This window comes from Bactrocera neohumeralis, chromosome 6, assembly GCF_024586455.1.
Source record: "Bactrocera neohumeralis isolate Rockhampton chromosome 6, APGP_CSIRO_Bneo_wtdbg2-racon-allhic-juicebox.fasta_v2, whole genome shotgun sequence".
Classification (NCBI taxonomy): domain Eukaryota; kingdom Metazoa; phylum Arthropoda; class Insecta; order Diptera; family Tephritidae; genus Bactrocera; species Bactrocera neohumeralis.
The window spans coordinates 68,406,334-68,419,733 of NC_065923.1; the positions used below are offsets into that span (position 1 = coordinate 68,406,334).

The 13,400-nt window shown below is 35.6% G+C and overlaps 1 protein-coding gene across 2 annotated transcripts in view; it reads left to right on the forward strand.

Annotated features, from left to right (window-relative positions):
* Window positions 1-1,895: 1,895 nt before the first annotated feature.
* Window positions 1,896-13,400, forward strand: part of LOC126763780 (frizzled) — a 212,053-nt gene continuing 200,548 nt past the window's right edge. Inside the window, exons 1-2 of one of the 2 annotated variants that reach the window (XM_050481567.1) lie at window positions 1,896-2,157; window positions 3,327-4,664. In XM_050481567.1, the coding sequence (XP_050337524.1) occupies window positions 3,936-4,664 (729 nt within the window). In that variant the 5' untranslated portion in view covers window positions 1,896-2,157; window positions 3,327-3,935. Of the gene's footprint in view, window positions 4,665-13,400 lie in introns of both variants that reach the window. The other variant, XM_050481566.1, reaches the window with a different exon arrangement.

The window sequence follows — 13,400 nt, forward strand, 5'->3', positions numbered from 1 at the left end:
GAAGCTTTTGCTTGCTTTTGTTATTGTATTGTATTTGTTGGCTATTGTGTGTTTATGTGCTCTCTCTTTTTTCGATAAATTGTTGTTGCTTGCCCACAGTTTGCATATTTTGTTATGCTTTACTTTTGTTGATATGTTGCTGCTGTTGTTGTTGTTATCTATTGTTTGACCGCGTGTTAACGAACTTTCGGCATATTGTTGTCGGTTGCGTTGGGAGATTTTGTGTGTGTTCTCGCTGTGTTGGTGTATAAAAATGTTACGTTGTTAGAAGTAGGAGGACATGGATGGAAGTAGTGAATGAGTTTCCTTTTATAGCAAGAGCTAGTGGAGTGGTTACTCTCGCAAGTTATAAATATAATAATAGAGAGAGAAATATATAGTGAGCGTAGAAATTAATTAATTATTTTAAAGCAGTAAAATTCATCTAAGTCGAGGTAAAGATGCTGGAAACCTTTTCCCTTCAAGACAAATAGTTTAGATTGGCTCCGTAGAATTCGACTCAATAGAAGGTGAGCCAAAAAGCTTGATGCTGAATACAAAATTGAAGGCATCCCTGGTCGCAGAGAGAACAGAATCTGACCCACAATGGATCCACCGTAGAAACACTGTACTCAAGTGACGAGAGAGCGGTCTCGAAGTGACGGAAAAATACATAATAAAAGTGGGAAGGTGTCATGACTATCGCTATATGGTGTGAGGGCAATTAAAACCCTTCTTATGACCTAAAAAATATGGTCTCCGACGTTTCCTTCTAGGTGTTACAAACTTCGGGGGAAGTTAAAAATGAAATCAAGACCCCTAAGCCAAGCCTAAAATTACCATGTCTTCATACAACTGGGTCTCCAATTTGCTTAGAAAATATGTAATTCAAATTTTACTTTTTATTATGTACTATTAATAAAATCAAATCAAGATCCCCTAAGCCAAGCCTAAAACATAAACTGACTTTAGATTCACATAACTAAGCCTCCCAAACCAGAAGCACATTTATACTCCAAATATTGAGGGATCATTTAACTTATTGCCTACAACCTAGCGGGGTCAATGGAACTCTCCGATAATGAATTTTATCTGGTATAAAGCATGTTCTGTAGCATGTTTCATAACCGTGGAGACAAGAAAACCAGTTAATAACAATTCGACCCGAATTTTGGAAAAAAAACAAGGAAACACTAAGAGTCTCCCAAAACGCTAATTTAGCCACAACGGTTCAAAACTTACATATTTGACCTCAATCAATTTAGTCCAATAGAATACAGTTTGTTTTTATCTACACATAATTTCTAAATTAATAAGCATTGTATCCAACGTTTTCATTTAAATTTCTAGAACTTGTTTTAACTGGACTCAAGTTTATCAGCCTTAAGAAAAATATGATCTCTCTTCGCCACCACACATACTTATGGCTGTTTATGCCTGCCAATACTTACGAAATATACAATTTCCAATTAGACTTTATTTCAAAAACACTTTTTCAAACATTCACGCTTGCATCCGTCACCTGCTTTTCAAACAACAGACACAGTAACCCCTAATTCAAGGTCGAACAGCTGAATTGCAAATAAACTAAGAGCTGGTTTGTTTAAGAGAGTGTGAAAGAGCATACCAATAAGCGGCAAAAACACGTTTCTATGCTCTTGACTTATTCAGCGACAAAGTGCGAGAGTGCAAGTAGTGGTGTTGGCGCTGATATGGTAAAATAAGCTATGTAGAATTTATGAAAAATATAAAAATATATTACTTTGAATAAATGTTTTGTATTTCAGTATAATGAAAGTTGCAAACAGTGGTTTAAAATAATCGAGAAAGGCCAAAATTTTATTTCACTCGCTATAGGATTGTAAAATATTGCATCTCTCTAACTCAATTTTCACCGCTCTCATAACTTGCTACTATGCACTTAGCCGCTCTTACTGCTCACACGCCTTTCGTTGTTTATGCAATTCGCTTGCCGCTTGTTCGGCGCGCATTTCAACTTGTCTGTTTAGTTCGGAAGCGACTTTTGCCGTGTTTGGTTATTAATTTCGTGATTTCGTGTGTGCGTTGCGATTAGGAAACTATTTGCCGCCGGTTGTTGGTTCTTGTGTGCCGCAGTTGACAGAAAGCAAATGGCTGCATGCCGCATTTGCACAGTGCCATTGGAGGAGTGCTAGAATTGTAAAGTGAAAAGAATTCGATAATGTTATTAAATATTTATAAAAATTGTGCAATATTCGCATGTTTTGAGTGATATTCAACTTCATCATTGCTGGAGTGTAAAGTGAGCTGATTTGCGTAAAAAAAATATGCTGCACAATTAAGAGCTGAAAAGGCATGATAAACGTGAAGAATGAAGTGAATTGTGCTTAGAATATGTACATAGGTGTGTATGCATATGTATGTATGTATGCATATGCATTGTATATGTATGCTTACTTGTAATATTGTAGTGAAACATAATTTGGAAAGTGCAGGTTATGTTGTTAAAAAATTGTATTGAAAAAGTTATAAGTGCTAAAAGTAGATAAAATGAATAAATGATTTTGAATATCATAAGCGAAAATATATGTATGTGTACATGAGTATTGCTTGGCATAAAAACCAGTACAACCATTATTCGAAAGTGAATAAGAGCCACGCAGAGCCGAAAAGTGTTTGGAAAAGTGATGCATCAGCCCTAAAGTCTTTCAAGAATGATATTTATGGAAGCAGTCATCTATAAACTACTACTATAAACTTGGATATAACATATTTTATATCGAATGGTGAAGTAATAAGTACATGGCATGCAATTTACTATAGAAAAGTGAAGTGGAACGTAGAATTAGTTTTGAAAATAGTTTTTTAAAAAAATTAAAAACAAGAATATCTAACACCAGATGCTCGAAAAAAAATAATATGGCATAAAAATATATAAAACAAAGTCAAATTTGTGCTGTTTGAGGAACATTTTTGAGATTACTATAAATTTTGAATCTCAAAAGTTAAGCAAATATAGCAAATATACTATAAAAATAAAAATGTATAAAAAAAGTGCGTGTAAATGGGAGATTGTGCCCAAAAGAGGATAGAAACCACTACCTTCTATCTAAGGATTATTATTATTTTGTAAATAGAAATCAAAATCTTCATTTATAAACTGAAATCGGGAAAAAAATTATAAAAAAAGTCAACTAAAGTAAAATGTAAAAATTATTTTACAAAACAGTGTAAGAAAAAATTGCAGACAACAACAAAAAATTGGAAAATAATTTCATTTTAATTATTTTATATTACAATGTGATAAAAAAATGCAGAAAACAACAAAAAATGGAAAATAATTTTATATTAATTATTTTATATTACAGTGTGAGAAAATTTTGCTGAAAACAGCCAAAAATTGGAATATAATGTTATTGTGAGTGTCTCCTAAAACAAAAAAATAAAACATTTGCTGCCAAGAAAGATTAGCAGTTTGATTACCAAGCAGCACAAACAGAAATATTTTCGAAATAACTGAAAAAGCATGAAATTAAATCACTAAATTATATGTGGAAATTAAAAAAAATACGTTAAAATAAAATAAAAAATGTATTGTGTTGGAAAAAAGTTTTTGATAAAGTAAAAAAAAATTGAAAAAAATGTTTAATGATGGAAAAATAATGTTTTTACAAAAATAAATATAAAAATTGCTAAAACTAATTGACATTGTAGGAATTGTGTATAAAGTACATGCGATAAAATTTTTCCTATGAACCGCATCAAAAAAGGGTTCCAGGAATGCATACAAAATAATTATATTATATACGCCAAAAGTGTTTAATTGCAGCAAGTTCCTCTAAAATCGAGCCGTTTAAATATCAATAAAAGAATTGCACAAAACAAATACACATACAGCAATAAAATCCAATAAAAAACGTGTGCAAAATCCACCACACATCATTAAAAATTCTAAATCACCCGTTTACATCGTGAAAATGTACGCGCATCAAAGCAAAATGCCGACGGCAGGTCGTAACTGTAACGTGCTAATCTGTGCCATAGTCGTCGCGTTCACTTGTTGCCTCACACCGCCAACCGTACGCGCCGTGCATCGGTATGATCAAACGCCCGTCGAAGCTAGCCCTTACTACCGCACCTCCGCATCGGGTGAAATGATCAGTTCATCGGCGATGACAAGTGATGCATTTCCGCATCATAATCGTTGTGAACCGATTACGATTTCCATATGTAAAAATATACCCTACAATATGACAATAATGCCGAATTTAATTGGTCATACGAAGCAAGAGGAAGCCGGTTTGGAGGTACATCAATTTGCGCCGCTCGTTAAAATCGGTTGTAGTCCCGATTTGCAGTTATTCCTTTGCTCTTTGTATGTGCCCGTTTGTACGATACTCGAACAACCGATACCGCCGTGTCGTTCGTTATGTGAATCGGCGCGTATCTGTGAGACACTCATGAAAACGTATAATTTCAATTGGCCGGAGAATTTGGAGTGTTCGAAATTTCCCGTTAGTGGCGGTGAGGCTTTGTGTGTTGCCGAGAATACGACTTCGTCGACGCCGACACCGACGCGTAGCATACCGAAGGTGACGCCGCGTAAAAATTATGCAGACAGTCCGCATCGTAATATCGGTTTCGTGTGTCCGGTTCAATTGAAGACACCCCAAGGAATGGGTTATGCGCTAAAAGTTGGTGGAAAGGTGAGTGAAATATTTTATTAGTAGGATAACGTAGCAAAAATGTGTTTTTTGATACTCCTAAGCGGAAGTTCGCATTAAATGCCTTTAGTACTTAAAAACTTATTGGATGACACCGTATAAGACCGTTTCCGTTTTCCGTTGTCTCAAAATTTTATTAAGTAGTTTTAACTCCGTCTTTTTAAGCCATTCGTAACTCAGATTTTCGGTTAAAACCTTATTTTGAACAACTTTCTAGACTAAAGATTTTATATTTTGCGATATGTATCACAATTAATCTCTATAAACGACTCAGTGGTACACTCATACATGATTCTAAATAACCTTTGGACAAAATTTGAAAAAGGAACTTTAGTAGGTATCCCTCAGTTCTTAGCTAGCTGATCTTAAGAATATCGAAGGAAACTGTTTCGTAGGCGCTTTAGTAATCAAGAATGTACACTCAGTCTACAGTTTTATGACACTGAAGTTATTTGGGAACTCAGTTTGCCACTTCGAGTCGAATTATTGCAGAACAAGAAGCTACAGGTAAAAGGAGATAAAACTTATTCACCAGAAAAGTCACATAAAGGGACTTAATTCGGTTTCTGTGTTAGAAAATCCAAATTAATCAAAGAGAGCTTAAGGCTTTCTATATGGAACCGGAAAACATCGTAGTCCTTCAGTGTTAACGTCTTTTTGCCACGTTGCCAATGCGCAAAAGACCGCAAATCTCTTAACGCCGACTAATGAGATGTTGTCATCGTCCTTGTTTCTGCACCATATAGCAGGACAGGGAAGATGAGTGACTTGTAGAATTTGGTCTGTGTTCGTCAAAAGAAGACTTTACTTCTCAATTGTATGCTCAGTCCGAAGTAGCACCTGTTGGGAAAAGTTATTTTGCGTTGAAATTCGAAGCTGACATTATTGTTGCTGTGAATACTGATTCCAAGAAAGACGAAATTAACTCCGACTCCGAATTTATGACTGTCAAGAGTCACGTTGGAACCAATTCGCGAGTGCAGGAGATATTTCGTCTTGCCCTCGTTCACTACCAGAACTAGATCTTTAATTTTTGAGATATCTATCTGAAATTTTACACACGTCCATTCCTTTCTAAGAGGCTTCTCATTTGTTGGAATCGCCGATATCGGACCACTATTGGATATAGCTGTCTACTGATCGGTCCAAGTAAAGTTCTGGTACAGAAATATTGTTTATTTGAAAATATATCCTCACGAAAGTTGGCACAGATTATTGTCTTAAGTAACGGTAGAATACCTAAACTAGTTGTTCAGATCGGATCACTATATCATATAGCTGCCATACTAAGTAATCGAACCACGTCAAGTTCTGGTATGGAAAATTTTTTTATTTGAAAAGATATCTTCATGAAATTCGGCATACCATTGATTATTTTCTAATCCAACGAAACAATCTCCGAAAAAATTGTTCAGATCGGACATCTATAAACGGTAGATGCCATACACACTAATCGATCAATATCAAGGTAGAGATCTTTTAGTACTCTGTTTTACTTTAAAAAACGCAAATGTGAAGGATATTAACGTTCTTTCTTGTTGCTTCTATTTTCAAATTTCATTCCCTCATTAAATTCTGCGAGGCCCTGTCAGTCAATTCTGCCTTGCCCCATATGTTTTTTTACACCCAACAAAGCCGCTTGGAAACAACGAAATCCTCTAATGCGCAGGATTAACCTCATTATCAGCACTATAGTCTTTTATAGTATAAGAAAACAAAGCCAGGAATTCCTCCACATTCACACCAATACTAGCGCAGTCACCTACACGCAAACAAGAGTCACTAATCAGAAACTTAATACCCATTTTCCTTGCCATTGTGTGCCAAACCGTATGCCCATTGCTAAGTATTCATTGCGCAACACCAAGCTAAAAGCAGCAAATCCTCACATTTGACCTCAATTCGGATGAGGCAAGTCCACACATACATACACACGCACTATAGACCCGCATAAAAAATTCAACAAGTTTGATTCGAGAACATCAAACATCGCATAACTGCAGAAAACTACCTGACATGCCACATGTAAGTGTGTGTGGTATGAGGGTATGTGTGTGTGCCTTTCATAGTTACCTGCTGCTTTGCTCGCAATCAGAAGTGAATGAATTCGCCTGTTTGGCGGCGCACAAAGCCAGGAAGAACAAAGGCAACATTAGCGCTGGTTTCATCCCTTAACGGCGCAAGAACCTCGAAATGCAAGTCTATATAAATATATTTACATATGAAAGTATGCATGTGTGTGTTTGTATTTTTATATAGCAACATTCACTGATGAGCATATGCAGCTCTGTAGACAATTGCCCGTAGCACGTGAAATTAAATATTTACACCAAGCAAACATTCTTCTAGGGAAAGAGAGAGAGAGAGCAGACAGCGGGTTCGAGTGTGTGGCATATAGCATGATACTTAAACTGGAAAAGTATGTTTAACTTACAAATTTCGGCACCTTTTTAAAAGCACATATTTGCCCTATCTGTGGAAGTGTCATTGTTGTTGTGTGGTGTCAAATTTTTTCCATTTCACATTCACGAAATTTTTCTTATTTTTTATGTACTTCCTTTTGGCGTTTACGTTTATTTTTAGACCTTCGTCGTTTGTTCTTTGTTTTCCTTTTAACTGTTTGTTCTTGAGAGTAGCTCGACTGTTGGCGTTTGGCTTAACTCACTTTCTTACTTTTTGCTTAAATTTTCTGTTCTTTCTTTCTTGAGCAATAATCTTTCCTCCTTTGTAATTAGGCACGTTGTTTCGAGAACAGATAGCACGTTTCAGAATATGGATTAAGAACTTTGTTTGCCATTGTCTAAATTTTGGATTTCAAATCGTATCTTTTTGTGAATGTTTTAGAGAATTTTTATTCAATATAGCTAAATTGGTTGTCTCTTCTTTGAGGTTGTTCCAAGCGCAGATAGCACGTTTCAGAATATGGATTAAAACGTTGCTTGGAATCTTTTAAATTTTGGTTTTAAAATCGTGCCATTTTCTGTGAATCTTTTCTGAAAATGTTTAGAGCACGTTTCAGAATAAGGATCCAGCAGTACCTTGCAATTATCTAAATTTCAGATTTAAAATTGAACCTCATTTTGTGAATCTTTTGTAAGAATGTTTATTCAGGATATCTAAATTTCGTATTTAAGGGGCACTCCCAGAGTGAATTTTTGCAAAAATTTTGTGGTTTTATATTTCAATAGCTTACATATCTTTAGAAATAACGTACTGCAATTTCAAGTCGAAATCTCAAACAGTTTTTGAGTTAAAGGTAAGAACAAAATTTAACTTTTTGTCTTCAAATTATGAAAAGCCAAGTGAGCTCACCGATTCGGCACGCAAGTCAAGAACAGTCTCTCGATTTTATATTGACTAAGTGTTGTTTAGCTGGACTCGAATCCAGATCAACTTGAGCTGTTAATGGTTCGCCAAGAGCATACTTTTACCTCCGAGTACTGTTGTGTTGCCACGAGAAATTCCACACTATTAGAATATGACGAAATTTGGCAGGTTCAACAGTGACAAGCCTAAAGTGGGGATATCGAGTAACTAAGCTAATATTTTGAGTCGATGGGGTCGAAAAAATATCTAATTTGTTATAACTTATCGAGCTTTGCAGGATTAGATCGACAGATAGGAGTTAGATAGTTGTTAGCCGATTTAAGTGCGGTTCAGCTGCGGGCAATGTTGAACCGGTTGATAACAAAATTTCTAACCAGTGCTTAAAATGAGGTATAGACAATCATCCGGTAACACATCATCCCTTGAAATACATACATACATATATCGAATGTTATATCGAACATTCTGTGATATACTAGAAATATATTTTTACTACAGCACCCCTATTGACTCTCATATTGCCTTTGAACTTCGACTGCCTATTCCATCATGTGTTATCAATTAATTTTCCTGTCGCTCGTTTCACATTTGCTCGCTTTAGGTAGCCCTCAAAATGCTACAAATCCCTGCGCTGCTGCTATTGATTTTCTCTACCATCCATTTTCGTAGTTTCGTATATACGAGTACTCTGGCACTTCTACTCTCCCGCCGAAGAAGCATTGCATCCCAAATTGAACTGCGGTATGTGTTTAACTCATTATATTCCCCAGAGCATTTTGCCAGAATTCAATTTTCTGCTTTTCCTTCGTCTCTTTTATTTTTAAAACTCGTTTGTCTCTGTTTACTTTTGGATTTTCTCAAAAATGTGTTATATAATCAATGAGTTTGTAAAAGTATTTATGTTGTTTGCGCTTCGTTCATTTTGGGATTTTACAGCAATTTATGTGTCTGCAACGAAGCTAGATCCCAGACAAGTGGAAATTTGTTGGTGTACTTAGCGCATGTATGGAAGTAAGAATCGACGCGACTGTTTGTCGGCTCAGTTGATGCCCTGCTGGAATGTGTGAATGCGTCGTATAAATTTTTAGTGCAATACTGTTTGAATTTCGCTGAATTCATGCCATTACGGCATGGCCATAACGTTAAAACTGGGTTGAATGAGAACTTGTTTCGCCTCGGTGCTGATTTGGACATCTATCCACACTTTAGTTCGTTTTTTTGGTGGACAGTTGTATTTCTAACTACTTCGGCGCTATAGAGCAAGTGACAAATCATACTTTCGGTATCAACGAACTATAAAATTCACCAGAGCCATGCCAGTTCTGTACCAGTGCTGTTTCCTACAGGGTATGTACTCATGTGCTCATTGAAGCATTGAACTCGTTGGCTCTTTGTCACTGGGATTTATTAGTATTATTGACTCACTGTGTTGCAATATCGACGTTTTTATAATTGTTGTTGTCGTTGTTGTAATATTTTCGGTAACTCTTGTATTTTATGTATGTTTTATGCCATTCATTTGCCGTTTTATTTTTGTCACCACCATTGTTGCCGCGTAGGCACATAAGCATGTCTGTGGGTTCGTATCTTTGTTAACCCGCTTCGTCTAAGCTTTGTGTGAAAATTGACAGGTTGTGTCAACCTTACGCTTTGTCGAGTATGTGTTAATTTTTTGACATTGTCAAAATGTGTTTACGTACTTTTTAATGATGGTACTTAAGTTGTATTAGTGAGCGCACACTGATTAGGTGCCCACTTTCATTTAATATATTTAAATACCACGGATGTTTCAGTAAATCCCAACAGATATCTAGACTTACGAAAAATGGAATTAGTTCTTCATAAAATTGTTAGGCCTTACAAAACCCGTTTTGATTGAGAATTTTGAAAATTAATTTGGTACAAAAATTAAATTTCATTGTACTAGTATGTAATTCCGTATAAAACCTCTACTTTCTGGGCTACATAATGATAAAATTTTATCTAGTGACACGTTTGTCTAATCAATGAAGGGGCTTACTAACCCACAAATATATTATTTTTCAAGGAATAGTCAGGTTAGTAAGATTAGAGTTTGTTCAGTAAACAAATTTTGAATAGTAAATGATGAGATCACCAACAAATGAAGTTAGTTGAAGAAAACTTATGTCTAATGTACTATATATATATATACTCTTTTAAGGTTAGAGCGCGAATAAATTCCGTTTCGAGGGAAACTACAATTTGCTTATCATCAATTCAGCAGCTTAATTCAGGAAGAAGTTGTGCTAGTAGGCTGAAAACAAAGCATATTGCACGCCTCAATAAACTAAAAGTAGTTTGAATTGCATTTCAAATGCTCGCTTTAATCTTCCTATCAGCCCTTATGCCACTGCTTTTATTCATTATTTGATACAGTTTCTAAACCAGCTCAAAATATTACCCTTTCAAGGAAAAATCCTCGTTTATTACTAAAGTTTTGAGTAAATCATCTGAATTGAAGTTAGGCGAACCTTAGTTTGTCTTGAAACGAACTTTTTTCATACTATAACTTATAAATTGGTCTTAGAGAGTTAATTGTGTGTGGAGCCTCTCTGATGAGCCTCTTAGTCCATCAATCAAGAATCCCAAACGTATTTATTTCCTCATCAAACCTAGATCCTAAGTAAATCATCTGAACTGAAGATACACGAATCTTAGTCTGTCTTAAGATGAACTTTATTCATATTCTAAACTATAAATTGGTCTTAGAGAGTTCTTTGTGTGTGGAGTTTCTCTGAGGAGCCTCTTAGTCCATCAAGCAAAGTTCTCAAACTTATATACAGATTTTCCCGTCAACTATGAGTTTGTAAACTGAACTTTAAAACCCTTGCCTTTTAGAGTCAGTCTTTTACAAGTGAGAAAAGTTTGTAAGAGAGAAATTTTTGAAGTGAATTCAATAAAAGTGTGTCCAAGATTGTTCTGAAAGACGTTCTTAAGTTAAGTCAGTGTAAATACTGTTATCCACTACGAAAAGTGTTCTTTTATGTTCTAGTATACCTGTTTGAATAACTTTTCATGCGAATAACCGAGTTTTTAACAGAGTGGACAAAAAGCTGTACCTTCCAGAGCTGTATCTTACAGTGTGCCTGAAACTCTTTTTTTTCACCGACATTTTTTATGATGAGAGCTCTGGCTCATTTATCACAGACTTCTCCGAAAGAAAGGTTGAGTTTAATGATCCTTGGGGATCACCTTGGACTTAATGCTTTTCTTAGGTGTCTCTATTCGCTGAGCTGTGCCATAAAGGAATTCTTATTTTGTTATACGAAACAACCGAGTCGCATGTGGTTATTACTTCTAAAATTATAGAGAGAATATATCATCAATTTTTGTTTCAAATAAAATAGCTTTTAGGTTTCTGTTAATGTTTTGCCAGATCTTCTATGATTAATGTCCAATGATCTAAGTTTTTTGGATTGGAACCAGCATCAAAACCAACAACAACGTCATTTTGGAACCAGAATTCCAACACAAAGAATAACGTTTTTGAAATCCAACAGAATAACTCTTGCCAACAGGACTTCCGACTGAGTAGAAAATTGAAATAAAGTCCCTTCTCGACGAACAAGGCCAAACTCTACAAGTCACTCCTCATTCCCGTCCTGCTATATGGTGCAGAGTCATGGACGATGACAACATTTGATGAGCTGGCGTTCTGAGTTTTCGAGAGAAAGTCTCTGCGGAACATTTATATTCCTTTGCGAGTTGGCCGCAACGAATATCGCATTCGATGGAACGATGAACTGTATGAGATATACGACGCCATTGACATAGTTCAGTGAATTAGGAGAGAGTGCCTACGCTGGCTATGTCATGTCGTCCGAATGGATAAAAAAACTCCAGCTCTGAAAGTATTCGACGCAGTACCCGCCGGGAAAGCTGAGGATGAGGAAGAGCTCCACTCCGTTGGAAAAAACAGTCTATGCCAATAAAAAAAAAATAATAGTCCTATCATACTAGTTGGATCTATTATTTTTTTTTTTTCAAAAAATAATGAGTCTGCGAGTCTTAAAATTGTCTGTTTCCTCACTATTACAAAATATCACTCTTATCAAGGGCAGCATCTGCGACACAAAGTACCACATTTATAGCCACTTCCATGAGCTCTCAAGCTCCGCCCATTCGACAATGTACTTCTAACGATACTGCACGGCAATAAAAACTTACGCTATTTATCTTGTACGCCAAATCGCCAACACTACAAACTGACACATAGAAAAAGCGGCGGGTAGCGTGCAAGTCCAGTCGAAATTTTAGAGTTTTTATTTTTTTTTCGTAGTTTTTTGCAACTGCCTCAATTTTACGGCTTACGTTGTTGTATTGTGTTGGTTTTTTTCTTTTTTTTACTGCACGCTGCATGTGGGCGCCAAAATGTCAGTTATTAATGGCACTCACGCGTTTATGCGACGGCCTGCCCGCTTACTACTCTGCGCATACATATGTATGTACTCGTTTGGCGGTTTTTACTATTTTTTAGGAGATTATATGCTTGGTTTTGTTGTTGTATTTTGCATTGTGTGCATGTGTCGAAAATGCATGTAAAATGTTTAATTACAAGGCTTTAATGACAATTTGGCGTAAAAAACATTTATTGCAAAATAATTTTTAGAGACAGCGCGGTGTAACGGTAAGCGTTTGCTGCTGCACCTAAAATGCTGCCACACGCGTGAATTATGGTAATTTTTCTTAATATTAATTCGCAATTTATTTGAAGTTTTTCGTGAAAATAAATTTTGTTTTAATATTAATTAAAAATCAATTAAGTAAAGTTTATAGTTTTTCGAACTCTGGTGCTTGAATATAGAGTTTTATGTTTACTGTTGTCCACGAAAACTTAAATGATATAATTCAAAAAATTATCCAATAAGAAAAAGCTTTAACTTCGGCTACACCATAGCCATTATACCCTTCACAGCTGCATTTTTATTGCAGAAAGGGGTGTAAAAAATGGTGTCATGCTATTGATGGATCAGTTAAATGCTATAGTGATCCGATCTGCACAATATATTCGGATAATATATTGCTGGCTTAGAGAATAATCCATGTAACATTTCGAGAAGATATCTCGTCAAATGAAAATGCTTGTCATATAAGCACTTTATTCCGATCGTTCAGTTTGTATTGTAGCTATAAGCTATATTGATTCGATCTGAATAAATTTTTGAGAGAATCTAGAATAGACATGAAAAATAGTCTATGCTGAATTTCGTAAAGATATCTCGCCTAATAAGAAGTATTCTATGCAAGATATTCATTCTGATCATTCAGTTTATATGGTAGCTACATATAGTATATGCTTTAGTTATCCGATATCGGCGGTTCCGTCAAATGAGCTGCTCCTATGAGTAAAAAAGATATTTGTAAAGTTCC